The 25859-nt window shown below is 43.4% G+C and overlaps 1 protein-coding gene across 6 annotated transcripts in view; it reads right to left on the reverse strand.

Moving 5' to 3' along the window:
• Positions 1-25859, reverse strand: part of pik3r3b (phosphoinositide-3-kinase, regulatory subunit 3b (gamma)) — a 159290-nt gene that overhangs the window by 11391 nt on the left and 122040 nt on the right. For 3 of the 6 annotated variants that reach the window (XM_070908309.1, XM_070908310.1, XM_070908308.1), the window contains exon 1: positions 1199-1313. The exons of 2 other annotated variants lie outside the window; for them this stretch is intronic. In XM_070908309.1, the coding sequence (XP_070764410.1) occupies positions 1199-1313 (115 nt within the window). Of the gene's footprint in view, positions 1-1198; positions 1314-7773; positions 7780-25859 lie in introns of those variants that run through there. One more of the 6 variants, XM_070908307.1, reaches the window with a different exon arrangement.

The raw sequence follows: 25859 nt of genomic DNA on the forward strand, positions 1-25859 counted from the left end.
CATCTCAATAGATGGAGGGAGGGAGGGAAAGGAGGGGAAGAAGGGACAGAGCTATCGGGCAAACTGCATTCAACAGCGCCTCCTGGAAACAACACAACGTCCCACATCTGCGCCATGATCCATTCAGCGCACCGAGGGGAGAAAAGAGGGGGGGGGGGTAGGAGTCAAATGACACTGGCACAATTGCCGAGGAATGAATGAATGAATGAATGAAGGAACGAATGAATGAAAAACATATTCAATTGTGCGTGACAGTTGGCCAGAAAGGGGCACAAAGACTTACAGATGCGTGTCAGTGAAGGATGTTATGATTATGAAATGCTCGGGACCTTTTAGTCCTGGTTTCGTTCATTATTCCGGTCCTCTCTGTTCTCTGTGTCCCATCCCCCCTTCCCGTTGTCGGCACCGGGCAGAGCTGATTTCGGGATGATCCGGATGGAGCCGTTTCGTTTCGACTTTGATTGTGGAGCAATCAACAGATACAAATGCAGGTAGTTGCAGGAATGAGTTGCTTGTTTTAAAAAGCAGCAAATTCGGCTACAAAGAACTGCGTTGGGTTGTTTCGTATTTTTGCCCAAATGTATTTGGGCTGCGATGTCTGCCATCTTTGCCATTCATTGATCACATCACATTAAATGCAGATGGTCACAGAAGGATTTCGGCTGCCTCTATGTATAGACTACATGGAACTATTGTCTCCAAAATGAGTCTTATGAGTGCAGCTTTGGAGAGCTGCAGCTACTGTCCAAAGCAGAAACCAGCGTGTACAAAGGAGCAGTGCACCGGAGAGTATAACGTGTTTACAGCGTTGTCACTGCTGATGGAAACTGTTATACAAAAATCCAAATACAAAATGTCGCCAAAACGTTTTAATCAAGCTCAAGTCGTCTGCTTCCCATAAAAAAACGCACTATGTTTGGCGAATGCACAATTTCAAGCGGATGTCCAAACTGTGGCAAAAATGATGCACTGCAAAAATATCACCAAAACTGAGCAGACACACGTGAAATCCCTCGAGAAACACGACCCACATATCGCTAAGGACAGCCGCAGGGGGGGTGGGGTGGGGGGGCGTTATGAGCAGCAGCAGGATGTGCGCTTTAAAACTTTCCACCAATTTGAACAGACACCAAACCAAACACCCCCTCTCCTCTCCCCCATGTCCGACACCAGCCCCTGCTGTCACAGGCCTCCTTACCTGGCGGTTGGTCCATTTCCAGATAAAAGATCAGCTCTGTGGAGTAGGGCATCATCACGTCCCTCCAGTCCCCCTCCTCGCCGGCTTTTTCCGTTGTCCAAACTGTGTTATACATTGCTTTCCTGACAATCTTTCTCTTAAAAAGCTTATAAAAAGCGAACGGATGAAAACGACAAAACAAAGCGCCGTATTAAACCCCCCCCCCCACTTGATTAGATAAGCTAATCTATCTATCTATCGACTTGGAAGTCTTCGATCTGAATTCCTGCTTCAGACTGGAATAAATAGACGGACTGTGTACAGCGTGCACCGGGCTGCTCCCTCCGACATAATAATAGTGTTAATAACTCGGGGCTCTTCATGAAGGCCCTCTGTATGTGTATATGTATATATATATATATATGTATATATATATATAAAAGCGTCCTTTCAGTGGGAGAGTAGATGCCAGCTCTACATTTCAGTCCCCTCTCCTTCTCCTCCGCAGGTGCCGCCGGCTCGCTAGCTTCATTTTAAGAAGAGCACTGACGAGAGGAGGCTGGCGGAGGCTGACAACGGCTGGGACAAACCACTCCGCCGCGGCTACAGGGGGGGACCAAACTCCCCCAACCGTGACACGCCGAAACGAAATACCAGTGCTTCCTTGCCGTGATGGATAATAACACACTCTGTGCAGACTACTCTTATTAAATCTAAGGAGAGGAAATTATTCCACTCTTTAATTCTGCCTGGACTTTATTTAATGCTGCGCACCCCTCGGTTAGCCCCCTTCTTTCCCCGGCCCACCGCCGACAGAGCCTCTGTGCTGGCTGTGCGCAAGCTCAGAAGCTGCATTTCAAAGCCAATAGGGAAATTACTTCAGCCTCTGAAGAGCAAGTTGCAAATTCTGTGGTTTTCCAGTAAGATTCACCCTCCTCCTGACTGTCTGCCTGTATGTCACTACAGACTACTGGCTGCTGCTGCTGCTGCAGACAGACTGGGACGTGACATAACAGGCTTCATGAATAATGAGCTACCCAACATTATTAAAAGGACCGTTTTGTATGTTTTAGGCCATTTATTGCAAATCACATATGCTTACATTTTCCAAAGCAGACCTGACCTGTTTTTTACATTTGTGAATGTGCTTTTCCTACACTACAGGTGTGGAAATCAAGACTTGCTTGAGTTATGTAATCCATCACAGTGAACTACTGTACCGTATTTTAAGTCAGTTATGTGAAAGGACAAGGCAATTTTCCTACTGTCAGCTAATCCCTCGAAAATACCCTGTCCAACAATAAATTGATCCTACTAACAAATATTGTTTGTATGTCAAACGCCTGAAAGGCTGTATCTTCTTCTTCCTCTGTGCCACAGAGCTCCATCGTTGTCCAAAATCTCTTATAAAGACATCAATGAGCCTCACTGTTGCACTGGGTGACATGTTCCTTCATTACTGTTAGGACACTCACTGTGACTCAGTCCCATATACACCATCCTGCTGCCCCAAATACTCAATAGAGCACCAAATGTGGATTCATCCTCCGCTGAAAATAGTCCCAAACGAATGCACTATTTCCTCCTGTTTGAGTAATGTTTGCTAAACAGTGCCCAGCTGTTTTAGGAAATTACTGGGCCTTTTTAAAAAATAAAACTATACATTTGTGAGCCAACCAGTAAGAACCAACAGGCCTTTTAGCTCTCAGCTGACAGGATAGAGAAGTTGGACAGAATTCAGAGAAGGACTGACACGTTTGGTTTTGGCCTTTTCATGGGATTTGTTGACAATAGGAAATTATAAAATAATGCTAACCTCATGTTTTTATACAGTGGAGACTTCCGAAATGAATCTACTCTTCCAGCTGTATGAGCATGCAAAGTGACAACAATGGTGGAATACACAAAGGTCTCTGTTTCAAGTTAATTTCCATACCGTAGTGAAATGAATTCAAACAATGGCTGAGAAAGGTAGGAAAAACACAAATCACTACAATGTGGTTTGGAAAAGTGTCTACATTAATGTCGAGTAGAAAAACACGCAATAAGACAGAGACTGCAGTGTCTCTGAGATTATAGATCATGTCCTCCAGACTGTGTCATGTATCTTGAGTTTAGGCACCCATGTCAGCTGTAGTGTGCTGATCCTGATCCTGATCCTTTAAAAGACCCCCGTCCCAATAACAGTGGAACATGTACCCTCCATGATCATAATGTCCTTTTCCACTGTAGTGATGTGTTTCGGAGCTATAGTTTGTTTCTTCAGTGGGCTTGTTTAACTCCAGTGGAGGAAAAAGTTTCATTTACAAGCCGCCTACAGTGAGGAAAGTACAGCTACAGTAAATGATATGGAAGCTTAAACATGAGCTTAGGGATGCTGAAGAGATGCAAACACGTATTTAGGAAGGCTATAATAGAGGGATTACTGCACACACACATCAAAATACACACCTGCTAAAATGGATATTATGGATTTACAGGATTGTGGGTTCAGGTCTGTTTCAGGACTTTCAGATTACATTTTCTTGCTGCCCCAAAAATCGTTTGATGCAGGTTTATGTAACATTTTGGAATGTTTAAGCACTTATTTTGACTATGATAAACAGTTAAATCAGTTCAAAACATCTCAAATTCACCTTTTGCTCATTCTCTGGACTTCACAGCTCCAGTCAGTTCCCAGAAACTGAGACCTGATCTGGGATCAGAATGAGAATGGGTCCAAATCATATTCAGATTCTGAGGATTCTGCTGCTCTTTTGGACTGTTTGTTCATTGGAGGAGGATTATCACCTATCTCTATTATTCTCTCTCTGTTTGGGTACATTTTATATCGGGTCTAATTATCCTCTGAACGGGTCTCTCTGTTCTTTAGATATATGTTTGCATGCTGGGTTTGGGTAGGTTTTTTCACAGGCCTGTTTTTTAATTGTTAAAACCTTTATTCTTTATGTGCAGAAGTATATTCTGGGGTGCTCTGTGTGTGCAAACATAAAATTTAAATGTCTGTTTAAGTTGGTTAAATATTTCCAAACAATCTGGGCATTTTCTGGTGAAAACTGGTGACAGAAAATAATTTAAAACTGTAAGCCTATTAATCCCTCTCTCTGCCTCTATTCCTGTGCCAAGAACAGAAAGTAGAGCACTTTTAAGATTAAAAAAAAAAGAACAATGGCCTCCTCATCATAATCAGCTGCCCCCAAAGCACACAGTGGAGACACAGACTGGCTCAGACCCCCAGTCATCCACATGGTAATCTCCTGTTCACAGCCTAATATCAATACAATATCTTTAGATGGGGGCTGCTGCCACCAGTAATTACAGCTGCTCTGTCTATCTATCTGTCTGCCTGGTGTCCTACTTCAGGGAGCAACAATAGATGAAAGGTCTGCTCCCCAATCTGCCATCCATCCATTCTGTCCTCCCTCTACATTCACCCACCCACACATCCATCCATCCGTCCATCCGTCCATCCCCTCCCTAAACTTGTGTGTCTCGTCTGTCCATCACAAGAGAAGAAGAGGAGGAGGAGGAGGAGGAGGATGGAGGATGGAGGGTCTTCTTGCCCAAATATGAAAAAAAAGAGGGGGGCTGGGGGAATGTGAGTGAATTCTATTTAATGCAGCAGACACACACACACACACACCATGATTGTGTGTGTGTGTGTGTGTGTATGGGTGGTTGATTCACAGATGGCTCGTGCCGGACACACAGCCCAAAGCTCGTCTCTGTCAAGTGTGTCAAACAGGTTTAATTGCTGCTGCCGCTCTGTGAGTGAGTGTGTGTGTGTGTGTGTGTGAGTGTGTGAGTGAGTGTGTGTGTGTGTGAGTGTGTGTGAGTGAGTGTGTGTGCGGCCGGGCAGATGGATCCCTAACAATGACACAGGAACTGACTCTGCCCCTCGTCATACAAAAGAGAAAGAGAGAGGAAGAAGGAGGGGCAGACGGAGGGAGGAGGATGATGGGAACAGCAGTATTAATCTGCACTGCTCACCATTTAACCTTCCCAACAATAGAGCCGAGTGGCATCAAGTGGCCTATTTGCATAGCGTATGCATAATCACATATGAAGCATAGTCACATATGACCACATATAACCAACTCCTCCCACGACTGCGGATAAAACTTCTAATTCCAGTTCTATACGTTTCCATCCACATGTTTTAGGTGCGTCTTGAAAAAACTGAAATGCCAGAAATAAACCGAAAAATGTCAAACAAAACTTCTCAACCTCGGCTGAGGAGGAGAGTGGAACCTTTCATTTTTGCAGCATTTTTGTTCCTCGCTCAAAAATGTGTACTGCAGTTGTACAGAGACGTACCTGATTATCTATCGGTGATCTACTTGGGGAGCTGATTAGTCCAGAAGTTGAACGTAAAAACTCATATTTATTCAGCAATTCTTTTGGACGGAGCCAGGCTAGCTGTTTCCCCCTGCTTCCAGTTTTTAAGCTATGCTAACCATGTTCTGACTCCAGCAAACAAGCACCCAGCTGAATAAGAAAGCAGTCGGACATGAGACCAGCTGGACCAGAAACGACATTAAAGATAATCACACATAGTTTAGCACTCAGGAAGGGACCAGAGTTCAGGAGTACTTTGCTTTGGATACTTAAGTTTTACTTAAAATACATCCGTTTATTACTTGAGGAGAGCATTGAATGTGGGTTTCTGCACATCTTTACACTGTAGTTTTGCCAGTTTTACTTCTAAATAATTCCTTATGTTTGTGTGTGTGCAGGTGTGTGTGAGGCACAGAGAGTTTGAGAAAAGAATCTGCATGTGTGTGTGTGTGTGTGAGAGAGAAGCTCAGGTGAGCTCCTGGGAATCAGGTGTTGAGTTTGCCATTTCTGTCGCCATAGAGACCAAAACGTCCAGTGAGGCGCTAACAATGTCTCTTTTAAGGGGCTTTAAGCACAGACAAAGGCGCTGTCTGGAAGCTCATATCATATGCCACCTACTGAGTTAAATGCAGCAGGGAAGCACAAATCCATGCACACATGATTTTTTAATCGTGAAGGCATGTCAAAGCTAAAGTAACATGCAACTTTGATTTTTCTATTAAATTGTATTCTTAAATAAATATTTTTTTCCACGTTGTGCAACATGACATAAATATCCTGCATCTGCTTGTTCCAACACTTCATCATTTTCACCATATAAATAAGAATAAAGTGAATCATTTCATACACATTTCCCCCAAATCCAACCAAACATAGATTTTGTGAAATTTAGGCATCTTTCCAAGTATTTAAAATGAAGTTGTTCGAGGCTGAACCGTGTTTGGCCATGAAGCATATATTTGAACTCATAGACCCCACAGACAGTATCATCGCAGAAGTGATGTCTGTCCCTGGAATTCTAAAAACGTCAACTGCTGCTGTCGCTCCTTAAGAACAAGCAGTTCAGTAAACTAGATGTAATCTGTGAGTTTCTACGTGTGTGTGTGTGTGTGTGTGTGTGTGCAGAGGTTTGCGCCTGTTTTAACTTGTTATGTGCGAATGTGTGAAAAACATTTAAGGTCACACACACCACCTGGGCCCAAAGCAACGGCTTCCAAAACCCACATCAGAACACAGTGTCATTTCCTACAGCCACAGCATATAATCATTTAGCTGGAGCGCTCTTTTATTAGCAGCTATTGTACTTTGTGTGAAATGAGATAGAAAGCCAGACGCCATCGTGACCCTCCAACACCTGTGAACCTCCAGCTTATCTGCATTATTGTGTGTGTGTGTGTGTGTGTGAGAGAGAGACACAAACTAATTGATCTTAAAGAAGAAAAGAACTTAATACAATATACTGTATGGCCAAAAGTATATGGACATGGGTGTCCACAAACATTTGGCCATATTGTGTATAATGACCAACGTATGATGGTCTGGGACTGTTCCTCGAATGGACGCTTAGTTCCAATGAATCAAATATTAACGCTGTAGCAGTATACAATGATATTCTAGACGTCCAGCTTCCAGAGGAAGAACTTGACTGGCCTGCCCGGAGTCCTGACCTCAACCCCATCCAACACCTTTGGGATGAATTGGAACTGGACCGTGAGCCAGACCTGATCACCCAACATCAGTGCTCTTGTGGCTGAACGGGTGGAAAGCCTTAAACCAGAAGAGTGACAGCTGTTACAGAAGCAGATTCAGGCCCTGGGAGTAATGTTTCTGTGTCCACACACTTTTGACCATGTTGTGTTGTCAGCGTGGGTATTAGTGTGACAATAGCTTAACGCACTAGATCAGAAAATTGCAATCCGATAAACATTTGACAAATATACCAGGAAACATCGTGTAAATAACTTGTGAAGCCACACTTTGAGCACAAGACAGAAGTTGTACCAAGTCATGTGATGAGAAGAGGAGCCACTCCTACAGTTTCCAAATGTAGGTTATTAAGAAATGTCTCTCTTTCTGACTGTGCTAGTGATCTGCATCCGTGTGCGCCACGTGTTGCACGTATGCACGATGCATTGCATTAGCCTGGCGGGCTAACGGTCACAAGTAAAGCCACAATTTACATATAAGGATCCCAGGTCGGGTTTGGGTCTCGAATATGCCAGTGCTGGTTGGGTTCAACTGGTTCGGGTCTTAGACACCAGGGGCTGAGTGGGTCTGACGGGACTACTGTAGAGACGCTACCCAGCTGGACCCATTGTTTTTGGAGTTTGACAAACTGTGCTAAGACTAAAAGTCAGGATATCTCGGCGCCTGCTGCTCCGATTTTGACCGTTCTTTAATTAATGTCTTCCTTTGAAGTCACTTTATGTAAATGCAATACAACATCAGTGTAGTGTCGCTTAGAGCAATTATTTGACTTAAAGAAACTGAGTTTTTCTTCCACTGCCTGTGTCAACAAATGGGCATATGTGCAGTTTTCAGTCGTGTGTTTTATACGTTTAATTGGTCCCCTGAGTGTGCATGTGTCTGTGTGACGCTGAGTGTGCGTGAGTGAGCTGTAACAAAGCAGTGATTCAGAAAGAGACACAGTAGTGTTGTATATCTCCCCGACATGTTCCCCGGTGTCAGGGAGCCACTACTGTACAATCTATCAGCCACTGAGCATGTGGTTAAACCTTCCCTTTTCTTTTAAAGGAAAAGCCTACAGATTGAGCATTTGCTGTCATGGGAGAAACAGAAGCAGAAGACTGAGGGAAGGATGGATGGAAGGAGGGTGGGGGGGGGGGAGAGAGAGATCCTAATCTGCCCGGCTGCAGTGCTAGACTGAAGCAAACGATGCAGGAGAGACAGAAAGAGGACGGCAAAGGAAGTCCTGAAGTTTTGGTCGGGACATGTTTGTCTCATGGATTTAGAAACAACAGTCCATAAATATATGAGTGTGTGGGGGCGGGGAGGGTGGGATGTTTGACTGTACAGTGATGATGAGGCTGTGGTTTGCTCACTGCCTGCTCTATTTCTGTGCTTATTATCTATGGCCCTCAGCGCTTTTCATATTTCGTCTGCCTCTGTAATAACTAGAGTGGAAAGTACAATTTAACTGTGGACACGAATAGGCTGCTAAACATAGACATCGGTGGAGTGGGGTCTGAGAGAGCACACACACACACACACACACACACACACACACAGACAACGGTTACGTAATATGGCGCGGCACTTTTGTATATATTATGCATAAGCGTTTTTGGAGGGTGCAGGGACGTACACAGTGTGTCATCCGCCTACGTCACCTTTTTGTTCCCTCGCTCTTTTCAACATTACATTTGCTGTTAATGTGGCATCGCTCACACTGCAAAGCCATACACAACCATTACATACTCATGTTCTGCAGACAGCCAGTCCAATCCAAAGACACCAAACATATCACACTCAATTTGGGGAAAACGTGTAGAAAATGATGCACAAAATATCTAGAATATTCATAACTGATCTGACGGTGCAGCCATGACTCGTGCTGGGTTTGAATAATGAACTCAACAAGTGGTAGAACAAGCAGATACATAAGATATAGTATGTGATATCATCATACAGCGTGGCAAATGTCTTCTTTCTTAAAAGGGACACTTCATATTTAGACAAATATTCAAACTCAACGGTCAAAAAACACTTGGCTTGCCTTAATAAGTAAAAAAGACAATCGGAGCTCAGGGTGTGTCTGTGTATTTCTACCTCTGTGAAGACCACTTTAAGTTTCAAAGTGAGGACATTTTGTCCGGCCTTCACTTCTCCAGAGGGAAGTGCGATTAGAGGCCACGAGGGTCCTCACAGGTATAGAATTATGTGTATGTGGGGAACATGCAGCCATGGTGTCAGTGGGATTGAGCCACTGCAGTGAGCCATGCAGAGAGGCCATCTTTCCTTGCATATGGCCAATGAAACACCGTGGGTGACAGAAACCCCCCCACACTGCCGCTGATACGCGAAGGACACAAATGTTCAGTGAGCGGACTAATGTCATGCTTCATAAAACTGGCATAAACTAGAAAATGAACTGGAAAAAAGAACAGTCTTAAATCTAGAATTTATAAAATTATAATAATGATACAAGCTTGGCCTGTTGGTGTCACAGCACGGCAATAAGCTTTCTTGTTGTCTATGAAGAAACCATCATGTAACGTAAGCATCCTGTGAGCGGTCTTTACCCACATCCTCTCATCATGAGCACAGTAGTTCACTGTTAACGTGTTCTTGTGGAAAAAAAGAGCGATTTCAGAAACATATATGCAGTTCCCAGGTGAGAAAAAAGACTCCCAGCTAAGTTACACATCCAGAACAAAGAAGTTCAGAAGACCCCTGCTGCATTTCGTCTGAGTGAATGAACATCTCTGGGGGTAAGACCAAGCTTAAACATCATGGACTAGACACTATGCTGTAGTTCACAGAGGCTGGTTTGATCAGGTCTTTTGATGCACCGCTGTCTCCGGTGGATCCTGCACATTGGATTTACATCGGCTGCTTTGGTCTTAGTGAGCTGTGCGCTGGCCGCGAGCCATGTGCGCTCCAACTCAAGCACGCCGATTAGCTTCGCTGTCTCAAACTTTCCAGCTCAGCTAATTCAATGAGGAGCTCTGCTCTTCTTTAGCTCTCCTGATCTATCCTCTGTCCAACGAACCAGTGGATTCATTACTATTCAGAGTGGATTCAGTTCCTTTGCTGGCATTGACTGATCCTGTCTCACGCAATGTAATTAGTAGAAAATGCTCCACCTGTGCAAACTGCAACCTGTCTCACACTGCAGGCAGACAGACAGAAGTCTCAAAGTAACTAAAAGGATTTATATTAATTATTGAAAACGCCCTGCTGAGAAGCTTGTGTCTGTGTCTTTTCAGTCTACTGTAAAGCAGCTGATTGTTACTATACATGAATTTAGAAAGTACAGCTTTAATAAATACATAATGGCTGATTGGGAACCCCACAGGATCCTTCAGACCTGCACCTTTCCTGTGATAGAGTGCTGGTACATCAAGTCTAATTACAGGATCAGGAGCCCCCCCCCCCCACTTTACGCTCCTGGCCCACATTCATTTTAAGTCACAGATCACTGTATGCCAGTATGTTAGTATGTGGGTGTGGTACGAACTATGAGTACTGAGTAATGATGCAGTAACGACTGAGTACTCACGGGTTGGAACGTCAACATGCTGCTGCGATCCCATCACGAGATGCTCTCTAGTCATGTATTAATTGAAATTATATTTATACCCATGGACTTCAGACAGAAGCTCTGGAAATAATTATATATAGTAACAGGATGGGGTAAATTTAACTGGACAGGGAGAAATACACCGAGCGAGAGAAGAAGAAAATTTCACTCTCGTGTCACCCTCCTGTGTACTAAAAATATGATTTCTACTGTTGCAGTGAAATGGGTTTTTGCTGTTGCAGTCAGAAATAGGGATGATGACTCTCAACCTGCTCCCTCTCTCTGTTTCTGGGTGCAGTGGACAGTCAGAGAGCCAAACAGGGATACAGCTTTAGAGCTTGGCAGGAGATAGATGACACACACACACACACACTAATACACACTTTCCAACTGAACCAAACCCAAATCTCTAACCCCCCCCCCCCCCCCTCCTCTTCTCTCTTTCAGATTGCTATATCATGCTGGCACATAAGGCTGAAACTCTCCACGAGCATCTGCGTCTTTTTTCCTTCCTTTCCTCCGTTTATGTCGGTCTGTTCGCCTGTCGATCTCGCTCTTTGACAGACAGACAGGCAGACAGACAGACAGGCAGACAGACAGACAGGCAGACAGAGCCAAGCAGACAAGAGCTGACTCTGTAACGGGTGATGTCATCCTGCAATGCGAGCGTCCCCCTGGTCCTGATCCCATGATGCAACACTCCGGTGACACTGTGAAACAGGTTGCTGCTGCTGCTGCAGGCTGCATCCAAAACTGCTGAGCTGCGTCTCCTCCTCCTTGTTCCTCTCTCTCCTTTCTGTTTCTTCTTGTGTTTTTCGGATGCCTCCTCTCTTTGCGTCTCCTCTCCATTTCTCTGCCCTAAATAAAGAATTCCCTGATTGCTCCCTCTCTCCAAATCGTTCCATCTCTTTTTCTCTGCCCTACATTTCCATTGTTTCAGTTTTTTCACTTGATCAGATCCCCCCCAGCACCATCCTTCCTGCCCCCCCCCCCCTCCTTTCTCTTTTCTATATTTGCTCTCTACCCACACAGACACCCCCCCCCCACACACACTCACCCACCCCTCCTCTCCCTCTCCTCGCTCTCCACCGGTTGTCAAGGCAGCAGGGCACCATGGCTCAGCATTATTCATGCAGTAGCAGTCAGCCAGCCGCTCAGACAGACAGACAGTCAGACAGACAGGCAGTCAGATGGGCAGAGAGCCAAGTAGGCAGGCTACAAGGCTGTCAACTGGTCCAGCAGAGTCAGGCAGACCTGCTTTGGAAAAACTTTAACTCTTTCCTCTCTCTCCGTCGTAAAGGATAATTCCAGTTTAGCTTTGGCTCTGTATGTAGCTCATTGCTCACCATTTTTACTTCACATCAACATGCCCTGGGACTGGAAATGAAAAAGCTATTTGACTGAATGCATTGTCCCTGATATGTTGATTTCATTTTTGTTAACGTCGTCCTATGTTTCAGGTAGCCGTAGGCTTCTATTCATTTCACCACAGACTGAATCTCTTTGCAGAGAATCAAAGTCAGTATGTTTTGGCTCCCATTGCTGTTGCAGCAGTTATGTTATTTTGCATGGTAACGTCATTTTAAGTGCAGATTAATTTGAAAAGTAATGTAAGTTTGACCGAAATAAAAGGAGGCTGTAATGGATTCTTATTTTAGCAGGTTTATATCTATTAAAATACAAGTCTATAAAAGTTGATTTTTTAGTTTAGGCTGCCCGAAAAACCACATTTAGAAAATCCCAAACACTATGGTATGCTTTGCAAAATGGTTGACAGCAATGTAAAGTACACACAATATGAGCTGTGTTAAAAAAAAAAGCACTAAAAGTGCAAAAACACTGAACTAACAATCTTTTTTAATGCCACAGGAATAAAAGCCTGATAAAGACTAATGCAAATAAATGCACATGAGCCCATTTGAGCTTCAGGGGAACTGTGTGTGTGTGTGTGTGTGTGTGTGTCTACTTCCCATTCAATCCTTTGAGGCCTTGTTTTATCAACAGCTAACGAACAATGATCAAGCCCTCGGACAGACAGCAGCACTGAGGCAGAGCAGCCCTGGACGAGATTACAGCAGAGAACAAACACTCCTTATCTGATTTCTAATACAGTACATCAGTCAGGAGGACGACCTCCCATCTTCCCCTGCTCCACCCGGACCTCTCCAATGACTCTTTCTCATTCTGCCTCCACCTATCTCTGTTATCTGTGGAGGGGCACAAGACAAGACAAAACTGGGTTTTTAAACCAACTGTGCAGCTACTAAACACATCAAACTGCAAAGCTTCCTCTCTACAGTATAATCTGATGGAACAATACAACATGTGTTACTGAGGACACATCTTTCACATCGTTTTATTCCATGTCTAACCCAATAGATTAATGTGGGCATTGTGCCAGACTGTCATGGTGAGGAGGCAGCTAAGCACAAAGGCGAAGCTCTCCATTTGCCAGTTCACTTCCGTTCCAACCCTCGCAGATAGTCATGAGCTTTGAGTAATGACCGGAAGAATGATATCATGGATACAAGCTACCGAAATTAGTTTTCTTTGCAGGGTGTCCGGACTCAGGCAGAGATGGGACAAATTCAGTCACAAGTCTCGGCTATTAAGTCAAATCAAGTCAAGTTTCAAGTCCTAAACGAGCCATTATGTGTAAGTGCACAGCTATGCAAAAAGCTAAGCACACTTCCAATACAGGCTGAAGACTGCAACTGTGAAACTGTGAAAACAGTATTGATTAGACACAATTAATTTAACGATAGTGATTAGAAATCAGAAAAACACAAGAGACCATAAACAGAGTCAGACCAAAGGTCTTATAGAGAGACCAGAAAACCTGCGGTGCTGAAGTATCGACCAGCTGACCCTCATGGCAGGATGACGTACAGCAACAAGTCAGTCCAACACAGTGATTCATAATGATTACTACTTATTTATTGAACATTTACAAGAGTGAAAATAGTAAAAGACATTTAGCCCAAGAGCTAGTTAGAAGTTACCTAGAATGTTAGCAACACGCTAGCCTCAAACAGATAGTACGCTGGCTAGCTTGATTAGCAGCAGGAACCCGAGGCTTGTGAGAACGCTGTCTTGGCCGCTTTGCTTACCCTAACAGAGAAAACCCGTAAGCCGGTTTAGGCCGAGGAGCAGCACAGTTAGAGCTGTGCCAGCGATTCGGGGGAATGGATGAAGAGAAGGAAGCTCTTGCTCGCTCGGGGTGTAAAAGCAAAACAGCAGGTCATTTGAATGGACAGTGAGAAAAGCAGCAGCAACCCCCCAGCAGCATTTACAGGATGTTTGTGTGTGTGTGTGTGTGTTGGGGTGGTGAGGGAAATCTGTGGCAGGTGTACAAACAGATTCACCCTGAGAGCCAAAAGGGACAGACAGAGCCTGTGTTTGTCACACTCACACACTCCCTGCTGTGGGGACAAAGGTGGAGGGTCACCGAGCATGCAGGGCCATAGCAACCACACACACACACACACACACACACACACACACACACACACACACACAGTTACTGTATTTCCACGACACCCACAGCTTACACTAAACTAAATGAAACACGTCAGAGCGAGCCAAGCTGACCGACGCCGCCTGACATGAGAGGGATTCCAACACCCCCAGGGCGGAAATGGAGGATTTGCAGCCGGCAGAAAGGAAAAGTAAAGAGGAGGAGAGGAGGAGAGGAGCATGTGGGGTAAACATGATGGTCTTGCGTTGGATAAAAGTATGCGGTAACGCTGCCAACAGGTCTGGAGCTGCTGGAGCTGCCGAGCTGTGGGTGTTTGAGATCAAGAGCAGACAACTCTGAGTGTGGGCATCGACTGAGCTGATACCCAGAATACACCGAGGGAAGTGATGTGTGAGCAGGAATCACTGCTGCGTCCCAGTTCCAGTTCAAGTTTACAGTTTGATTATGGTATAATAGTATAAGTATATTGTTTTTGCAGAGGATTACTGGGGAGCGCAAACACTGCGTTGGTCTGTTCAGTCAGTGCCAGCAGCACCTTCTCCATCCCATCACAAGTTGGCAAAAATGAAAATGTCCCTGCTTGTTTTCAAATAATACATATTAACATTTATTTGATATCTGTTTAATGGAAATATACAACCTTATGAATGCATTTGATGGCAGTGAAAAGGAAAAATATTTACAGATGCAAACATCAACCAGTGAGCTGAGTTCATCAAATGACTGTGATTCTAAGAAAGTTCAAAGTTATTTTTACCTTGAAGATAATTTAACAAAACAATCCCAACTTAAGGAACTTTAAACGTCATCACATGGTTTGCTCAGTTGTCATGGTGATGGATATCTTGACATGCAGATGTCAAGATGAAGATGTTATTTCATCCACAGGACCTTCGTCTGCTGCCATCTGCTTAAATAAAAGTGACCGAACTCTCACTTCCTGAAGGTTTGAAAAGCACAGTCTGCTGCGGCAGCTGTTAACTCTGTGTGAGAGCTGATGTAGCTCAGGTTAAAAGAATAAACCACTAAAAATCTATTTAACTATCAAATACTCACCGTCTGTATGCCTGAAAGGTGGCTCTGAACAGTTTGTGGCTTGCATCGGATGGCAGCCACTTTGATAATCAACATATCGTTTTTTGTCAAGTATTCAGTGGAAGAAGCAAGTGAGGTGAAGATCTTTAAACTTAAAAGGTGAAATCTTTCTCACATTCGACCATAAACAAATCTCCCTGTTTTGACTTCTGACTATTAAAGGTCCTGACTGGCCTGCTGTACTGGCCCTCAGAAACCATATGCCCCTCTACGTTAGTACAGTACACTAATAATCTGTTACTCGGCCTGGTCTGTAGCATGCGGCCCTGCGAAGAGTTAACTCCGGCATGCCAAACAGAGGGTGAACAGAATGTGTAACTGAGCATCTGAATATCATTGTGACAGCCAAAGGCCGAGATAAAACAGCAGCCGGCCTGCCGTCCCCTCTCCTCCATCACCAAACGCCCCAACTCGGAAAAAAAAAAATCCCCTGGCTCCCGCTGCGCTGATCAGGGGTGCTGCGTTTTAATGAAACCCATTGATCTTTTTTTTTTATTTTAAACTTTCTCACCTCATTACTCATCAAATGTCACAAGGGCCCTTTGGTTAAAGCAGAGCAGTTGGACTGTGAACCGCTGACAGTGAAGTTGAAATGACCTGAAATGACTTTTAGCCTTACTTAAAAAGGACCTTTGGTGTCAAGCACAAAACTGAGGCTGTTTTTTTCATGTCAGGAGTACCACGATGCTCGATGCGTGTGTTTGAATTGAATTGCGAGCACAGTGTGATCAGCTTGTGATCCACTACATATTATATTAGAGGTGTGGAAGGGTGGAAGCAGGAGGGGGAATATGGACAGAAAGGATTGCTTAGTAATGTGGAAACAGCACAGTGCCTCTTTTTTTTATCCCCTCTTTTACCTCATCTCCCCTTCTTCCCCTCAACTCTGCAGCCAGCGCAGCAGAACACACTGAAAAAAATACTTTAGAGCTTTACAGAGCAAGAAAACACATAAATGCATGGAGAAACAGTTGTGCAGATGTAAAGGAAGCTCGATGGGCCACAGAAAAAGCAAATCCAATCAAAGTTTTTGCACAAGTGGACCAAATAGAAGATATAAGGGAGACAGTGGGCAACCTCCACACGACTAAACACTTCATTACATTTCCTTTTCCCCATTTTGTGAAAGGCTGCTGGAGCAGATTTAGGCCCATAAGAGCAAAATAATGATTAAAAAACCCTGCTCACACAGTGGTTCCAGTTTCATATTAACTGCTGAAGCTGTTTCGGGTTTTGCTGGATCATGCTGTAAAGGCATCCACCACGTGGAGACAAAGTTGAAAAACAGCTGATTATTCCTTTAACCTGCCAACGCAATTACCACTGAATGCAATGTGACCAGCTCTTCTTCCTGTTGCCAAAAATGCCACTGGATGTTATATATGTGTGTCAGTGTGGTCAGTCGGTGATCTCTGGTGCTGACAGAGCTGCACAGGGCGGGGTGTTAGTCAGAGTATTAGTCGAGTCATTGAAAAAAGGACGTATTATAGAACTGCAATAGTTTTGTGTAAGAAATAATCTTCCTCAGCAAATAGGACCATTAGCTGATGAAGACTGTGAGACGCAGTCGAGGGTTAGTAAGTGGACCTTTGAGCGTAGACCATGTTACACAAACTGTTTTCAAAGGTCAAGAATGAAATTCTATGCTCAAATGCAGCAGTGATAATTAGTTAAGCTGCAAAGAAAACTAATAATTTACAGTTATGTGTACAGGTAAAAAAGCTGTATGCTAGCGGACTGCAGGTGAAATAAACGGGACAAAGGGGAAAAAAAAGGTCTCCTGTAGTTAATTACATCTCCAAATCCAAGAAGTAAAAAAGTCTATACTCCAAATGATCTCATATACAGGAACAAGGTGCCTACACAGTGTGAGCTAAGCATAAATTACACACACAGCGTATGCACATTTCATTTAACTAATTAAAAACAAAGGACTTTCTACCAGCAGTTGTGAATGACAGTACTGGTAAGAATCCCCCAGTTTGAGAACCACAGACACTCTAAATTAGTACAAACTCTGCTTTGACAGCATTGAAAGTTGTATTTTGACGCACATTTATTGTTTATTTATCATATTATTAATATGTACTAGAGTAGAAATAAACACAACAGTAAAAGAGGCAAAACTTAATTGTGATTTTGGAGAAGTCTCAGTCTCTGCGTTGTCACTTGTCTGGACGGAAAGGCAAGTCAACATGACCGACTGACAACATGACGGTAGTACATAGTGGATTAATGATCGTGTTCATTTCTTGTGAATATTTGCCCTTATGCGCTAAGAGTGAGTCAGTGTTTTATATTCTGTTGAAAACTTAAATGACTGTAAGAAAAGAAGGGAGAGCTGAGGAGCAGTAAATGGATGGTTTCGCTAACGGCCAAATGCAGCGGTCCACTCAACCAGGGAGCCCGGTTACATAAGGCCTCCATAAAAGTTAACAGAGCAACGTCAGAGCCTTAACATCGGCTCTCCTATGAAAAGGACTACAGTACCGATGTTGTATTCTACCATGTGGCGTATAAAAGAAAGGCCTTCTCTCAGAGGTGGCCTGGATTTCCACCCTGGTTCAGATCGGGACAGCACAGTTCCTCGCAAAGGTAATCCAGGTGAGCTTCTTAGCTCGGTTCACTTTAATGGAAATTTAATAGTGTATGTTGTCCATAAATGAATGAATGTGACACACAGGCACAGATACACTCCACAACACAGTCACAAACACACTGAGCTGGTGTAATGAGAGGCATTTATATCTAATGGGATTTTAAGTGTCTCCTCACTTAGTCTGATTAAGACCTTTTGGTGGAAAGCTGCTTGTCTGCAGGGTCCTCTTATCCTATCTTTATCTGGATTCAATTTGGAATGTGGTGAAACTTCATTAGCACCATGTTTTGATGCAAAAACATCTTGGCAAAGTGAACATAGCAAGAGTAAGGTAAATAATCATTTAATATAATGAAATGTCATCCGATGGTTTAGGCTTAGTGGCAGCAGAATGCACATACTAGATATCTCCATAATCTAAGGTACACTATATTGTCAAAAGTATTGGCTCACCTGCCTTGACTCGCATATGAACTTAAGTGACATCCCGTTCTGAATCCATAGCGTTTAATATGACGTCGGTCCACCCTTTGCAGCTATAACAGCTTCAACTCTTCTGGGAAGGCTTTCCACAAGGTTTAGGAGTGTGTTTATGGGAATTTTTGACCATTCTTCCAGAAGCGCATTTGTGAGGTCACACACTGATGTTGGACGAGAAGGCCTGGCTCTCAGTCTCCGCTCTAATTCATCCCAAAGGTGTTCTTTCGGGTTGAGGTCAGGACTCTGTGCAGGCCAGTCAAGTTCATCCACACCAAACTCTCTCGTCCATGTCTTTATGGACCTTGCTTTGTGCACTGGTGCACAGTCATGTTGGAACAGGAAGGGGCCATCCCCAAACTGTTCCCACAAAGTTGGGAATTGTCCAAAATCTCTTGGTATGCTGAAGCATTCAGAGTTCCTTTCACTGGAACTAAGGGGCCAAGCCCAGCTCCTGAAAAACAACCCCACACCATAATCCCCCCTCCACCAAATTTTACACTTGGCACAATGCAGTCAGACAAGTACCGTTCTCCTGGCAACCGCCAAACCCAGACTCGTCCATCAGATTGCCAGATGGTGAAGCGTGATTCGTCACTCCAGAGAACGCGTCTCCACTGCTCTAGAGTCCAGTGGCGGCGTGCTTTACACCACTGCATCCGACACTTTGCATTGCACTTGGTGATGTACGGCTTGGATGCAGCTGCTCGGCCATGGAAACCCATTCCATGAAGCTCTCTACGCACTGTTCTTGAGCTAATCTGAAGGCCACATGAAGTTTGGAGGTCTGTAGCGATTGACTCTACAGAAAGTTGGCGACCTCTGCGCACTATGCGCCTCAGCATCCGCTGACCCCATTTCCGTCATTTCCGTCACTTTACGAGTCACTAGCGAGGAAATTTCACGGCTGGACTTGTTGCACAGGTGGCATCCTATCACAGTACCACGCTGGAATTCACTGAGCTCCTGAGAGCGACCCATTCTTTCACTAATGTTTGTAGAAACAGTCTGCATGCCTTGGTGCATGATTTCATACACCTGTGGCCATGGAAGTGATTGGAACACCTGATTTCAATTATTTGGATGGGTGAGTGAATACTTTTGGCAATATAGTGTATATATATATATATACATATATATGTATAATGTTCGATTATATAATGTTTCCAAAAAGGAGAAACAAGCTCTGTTAGTCCAGGAGTCCAATGTGAATCATTAGCCATCGTAGCGGCGGGGCTTTAGGGGCATCACTGTGGGTCAGTTGATTGGTCACAGTGAAATGTCTATTAGTGTATTGCATTATATATATATATATATATATCTACCCACTATTATCATACAATGAGCTTTTGTTCGGCTATCAGTGTTTCCCACAGGATGAACTGTAATAACTTTGGTGACCCCCTGACTTTTTCTCTAGTGCCATCGTCAGGTATCAGTAGCATAAAAATGTATGTTTATGTTTGTTTTCACTTTATGTATAGATTTAACAACAGGCGACCTAATATGAATCTGTGTGGGACACGTTTATCAACAATTTGGTGATTTTGGTTGAAACTATCTCAACAGTCTAAAACTGCATCGCAACCAGCTGAAGGCACAATTATCAAAATCAATAGAAAGCAAATTATTTAACTACTTAAATGCTTAAATGTGGTGATTGACAGAACCAAAAGCCTTGGACGTATCCACAGAAACGGACTTAAAAAAACCGACTTATTGTTACCAAAAACACGTGCACAACCAGTTACGCCAATTTTGTGAATTTGTTTCAGTGACCTAATTCTCCTGCTGGCTGCTCTGGCTTCAAATTTAGACTAATATTATAAACCTATTAGTTTCTACTTGTGTATCTCAGAGTTGACACGGGGCTAACACCTCATCTTTCTTTACCATTGACCAGCTGTTACTTTAGCCCCGGTCATTAACTATGCCCTCAAGCCAATCAGGCTAAGAGGCTACATGTCACCAAGGAGACGGAGCAGATACAGTAAATATCAGAAGACACGGACCTGTTTGCTTTGTTTCATATACCGTTGTCTCTCTTCCTCCCCCCTCTCTCTGACATACATTCTGTCTCTCTTTTCAGGCGTCTCGTCTTGCTCTTTGTCTGTTCTGTACATGGGGACCAGGCGGGCGGCGTACTTCACTCCAATCTAGGCCACGCTGTCACCCACATGTTGTCTGCTGAATAATTATAGCCGGGACGTGGGCCGACAGTGACATCCACAAATCCTGAGCACAAATTAAAAAAGATGAATGTAAACCAGAGCACGCACCAGACAGGAACACAGGGGCAGGACTGCTTCATCTGCTCACTACTGTCCATTAATATTTCATGTCTTCAAAAACCTTTAAGGACCATAGTAGTGCTTCAGGCACGTTATAGCCTATTTGTATAATTTACATTCCTACCTGCCATTTCTGAAAGAATCCTGCTGTTATTTTATGTTTTGTAGGGTTCCATACGGCAAAAAAAGTCTTAGGAAGCAACTGGCCAGTCCAGTCTAGTCTATTATATTTCTACCCACTACACTACTAAATTGCTTCCTAAAAAAAGGTTTTCAGAATTCAAATAGAAAGAAATGACTCTGTAAGATAAAGACCTTTGCAGAGTGTCCTTCCCTAGAAGACCGAGAATCCTTTAATGGACTGTAGCTCGAAGGTCACGGAGCTGCAAAGCTGCTTTTAAGTTTTTGGGGATAAATCCATCTCAAGTATCAAGTTTGTCAGAGCAAGTCTAAAGACACGTCTCAAGTCCTTTAGGACGGGTTCAAGTGAAGTCTCACGTCTTCATAAGCAAATTGCATAACTGGCTCCAAGTCCTTTTAATGCACGCAGCAACATTAAAGCTTTGAGGCTATGCAAGACCTGCCAGCCGCCGTCTTTTTTTCTTTTCATTTTGTCAAATCCAAGTAAAACATCAAGTCAGGTCTACGGCTCTGTGGAGCAGTCCTGTCCATAAAAACAATGTGTAGTCCTTATAAGGTTTTGTGTTGTTATATGAAGTGTCGTAGGTGTCAAACTGTGCTGCGTTCAGGGAAGAGGAGAAGAGGAAATCTTATAAACATCAGTTACATTTCGAAACGCTGAAACAGTTGAAACTAAACGGAAATCTACTTTTAGATTCAATTCGTTGATGCTGCAGACTTTGGGCTGCAGTTAAAGTCACCTGCTGCAGTGATTTCATTTCACCTTGTGTGTGTTTCTATTGTTGTGGGTGTGTGTGCAGCGACAATAAGTTCACAGCTTCACTTTTACAGTGGTGTGTGTGTGTGTGTGTGTGTGTGTGTGTGTTGATGTTGAATGAGCAGGTTTAGCTTCTCTTCTTTGGGCAGATTGTGTAATAAGATTAGAGAGGTCAGCTGTAACATGTATTAATCAGGCTTTACATAGAGAGAGCGACGCCACGCACAGTGTGTGAGTGTGTGTGTGTGTGTGTGTGTGTGTGTGTGTGTGTGTGTGTGTGTGGGTCCTTCATGTGCACAATCAAATACACAAACTCACACAGCTCACACTAATTCGCTCCATCAGAAGATTGTTTTTGTTCTCTTTAATAATTGCTCATGTTCAGCTTTCCAACATAGTGAACTTTTTTTCTGATGTTGCTGTTTAGTTTGTTCTTAAATTTAAGTGGCTGTTTATTTTGATTTCAACACATGCTCACATCTCTGTACTGGACACACAGAGTTGAAACTGATATCCATCTTCTCATCGGAGTGAGAATTAGACGGCTAACACGACAACGTCCTAAAGTGTTCCTTTAACATACTCCTGTAAGCTACGTGAGCTATCGGCTGTGTGAAGGCAGGTTGCCTGAAGCTCTGTTACTCAGTGTGACGTCCGTTCAGCCCATCGGAGAACTGACTCTGAGCTCAGGACCAGGAGATGTGTTAATGTAGACACACATGATTTTAAATGGACTGTAACTGTGCGTATATGTGTCCAGGGGGTCTTATCAGGTTGAGCAGCTGTTTCCTGCTTAAACCCAGCGGGCAGCAACACCACACCACTGACTGGCCACAGGGCAGATTCATCATGTGTGTGAGAACAAGTAAAAAATATATATTTACATATTTCAGGTTCTGTGTAGGAAAATGTGAAGGTGGGTAGCTTTGAATGCAAGTGAATGTATTTGTACGTGTGTGTGTGTGTGTGTGTGTGTGTGTGTGTGTTTGTACAATGGGCACTTGTGTGTCCAAAATGATGGATTAGTGGCTGAGGTTTGGAGGATTGGTGGAAATGTAGCATGAAAGCTCTGCCCTGGGGCAGAGACGCTACCGGCAACTGGTGACCAGTGTGTGTGTGTGTGTGTGTGTGTGTGTGTGCGTGTGTGTGTGTTCTCTGTATCCAGATGAACAGCTACTTGAAAAACCTGGACACACACATACTTAAAAGATAGGCTGGTATTAGTCTATATGTTTGTTTTTGTCAAACAATCCCATGAAAAGACCAAAACCAACAACATGTTAGTGCGTCTCTCTATACTGTCTGACTTCCTGTCTGTGGCTCTCAGCTCCAAACACATTGGTTCCTACTGAAGATGTAAATCTTTAAAAACACCTCACACATATACAGGAGTTTCCTCAAACAAACAGGAGGAAACAGTGCATTTGTTGGGGACTATTTTCAGCGGTGGATGAATCCACATTTGGTGCTCTAGTGAATATTTGGGGCAGCAGGACGGTGTGTGTGGGACTGAGTCAGAACAAACTACATGTTGAAGAAGGAACATGTGACAGTGTGGCTCATTGAGACTTTGGATACAAAGACATTACATTCATAACAGGTTTGTGTCTGAAGATGAGATTTGTTGACAGACAAATGTAGAATATGTAATATTTTTACACATGTAGATGTATCTTTTATTGTAGTATGTATACTTTATTTTACTGACAATCAAAGAAATGTCCTCCAGGATGAATCGAGTTCTATCTGATCTTTCATTAGATGGTGTTTTGGGGTCCTTCCACATGTAAATAAGCCTGTTTGTGCAGGAGCTGATGGATGGTGGGATTCACCATTTATCATTGTGTACAGGTGTGCCTACGCATGTTAGTCAAATGCCAAATTTCCTGCGCATGTGGTTAGTTCTCAGGCACAGATTCAGAACCAGTTCTATTGACACTTTGATAAATGAGGACTCTGGAGAACCAGAATCAATCAATATTCTGTGGAACATTTGATGGTACAGACAAGCAGAAGGAAGTAATGAACTTACTTTGATTGTGTTTCTGAGGAAAGATAGACACGCAATCGAACCTGCACCTTCTCTTCAATCATTGTAAACAGGAATGTAAACGGCAACCTGAGCCAAACACACACACACACACACACACACACACACACACACAGGAATGACATTCACTCTGAATAAGATGCCATGTGTCGCTCTCTTTCTGTTGTTTCTGTCCCAAAACGCATTTTTGTGCAAATCTTTCAAAACACAATCCAATCCCAAAGTGGTTATGAGAGGAAATGGAAGTTAGCTTTTTCCACAAACCCTGGGGCTTTTTCATTTAGGTATTTTGTGGATTAATAAAGTTGTTTCTCTGTCAAATATTGAGTCCCAGGCTGCAGCCTAAAGATGCCGCAGGGAGGTTTTCCCATGTGATGACATGATTCCATAAGTTGGAACTTTTTAAAATTAAATTCTGAGTGTTTCGGGGCCATGCGTGCTTCATAGGTTCGAGCCACTGTGGCAGGTCTCTTCATGGCACATATCTGATCTTTTCATGGCTGTCTAAACTGGAAGAAACACCAAGGAATCAGGCTTTTCCCCGTCCAGACAGCCGTGAAGAGATCAGACATGAGCCCAGAACTCAGAACTCAGTCTAATTAGATTAGAGCTGGAGAATGTAGTGAGAGTGCAGATGTTATAGAGCTTTGAAAAGTGAAAATGGTCATGTGTAATGATGTGTAATTGTACTTAATCCATGTAATTTTTACTTGGCGGAGTAACGTGATGTTTATCTTCATGTAAATGAGCCTCTGAGAGGAACAGCCTCCCTCAGACCTTCAGTTCCTCCAATCACTCTTAAACTACAAACACTAACACAGAGAGAACTTTATCCCTTAGAAAGTGTACAGTGCATGAATAAGTGTTCGAACTGCACTGTGTGGCTTTCGGGGGCTAAGCCCTCCCCGACTCCCCCATTATTAACTAACACTACCTGAAATGATCGTTCTCCTCAGTTTATCCTCACTTCAATGATTAAACCACGTATATGCACGTACATTGGTTTAGAAACGCACATCGTCGGCATATGATGCTTGTCAAAACGTTCTCTGTAAGCCCGTCCTTTTCCCAGAGTCAGCAGGAGTCAACTAAAGCTGAAATAGTTGGCGTTGAATTGATTAGTTGAAAGAAAATCCATCAAAAGAGATTTCATCTGCAGCCATCAATTAATTAAAAGTCTTTTTGTTTCCTAAAATCTGCCGGTTTCAGTTTCTCAAATGTAAATATTTGCTGTTTTCTCTGTTGCTTATGACAGTGTACGAATAGTCTATTTCTTTTTGGACTCTTTGTCAGAGCAGCTTTAATATGCGCACATGAGGTTTAGAAAATTGTGACCTGCATTTTCACTATTTTCGGACATCTATTAGACCAAACAATTAATCAATTCATGGTCAGATTACTTGATAATAACGCTTAGCTCCAAGATTAGAGTCTTCTGTCTGTATGGTACTTTTTTAGTCTAAACTGCCCATCGTTAAACTAAAATCATATCTGGAGTATATCTATTTTTCACATCATTTATTTATTTTATTATTTTTATTTTTATTCTTATTTTACCTTTTATATTCTACTTATTTGTTATCAAAACAATAGCACCTTCAGACCACAGCAAATTCCTTGTAATGTATGTTACTTGGCAATAAACAGTTTCTGATTCTGATTCTGATTTCTTTACATTTTTAGTCCAATAAAAACAACCAAAAGTTGAGGTTAAATCCAGCCGTTTCTCTGTCTCTGTACGTCTCTCTCCGTCTGTTTGTATGTGTGTGTTCCCTGTCAGTTTGCCTCCCTGCACGTCACAAGCTTCAGCCCAACATTAATGACGATGACGAGCCGGTGACATCTCTCACTCTGACACTGGCCAGATGCACCAACGCCTGCAACATCAATGAATGACAACCGTGTGTGTGTGTGTGTGTGTGTGTGTGTGAGTGTGAGTGTGTGAGTGTGTGTGAGTGTGTGTGTGAGTGTGTGTGTGTGTGTGTGAGCGTCTCAGATCCCCTACTGTGCCCAAGCAGGAGAAAGAGAGGGATGACAGAAAGGAAGCAGAGTCGTCAGAGAGACAAATAGATAGAGAGGCGTGGAGACACAAGAGATGCCGGTAGGAGGAGGAGGAGGAGGAGGAGGAGGAGGGAGGTTAACATAAAGAAAAAGATGATATGGAGATTTGTCATTGAGAAGAGAGAGAAAAAG

Source organism: Enoplosus armatus, chromosome 7 (assembly GCF_043641665.1).
Source record: "Enoplosus armatus isolate fEnoArm2 chromosome 7, fEnoArm2.hap1, whole genome shotgun sequence".
NCBI classification, from domain to species: domain Eukaryota; kingdom Metazoa; phylum Chordata; class Actinopteri; order Centrarchiformes; family Enoplosidae; genus Enoplosus; species Enoplosus armatus.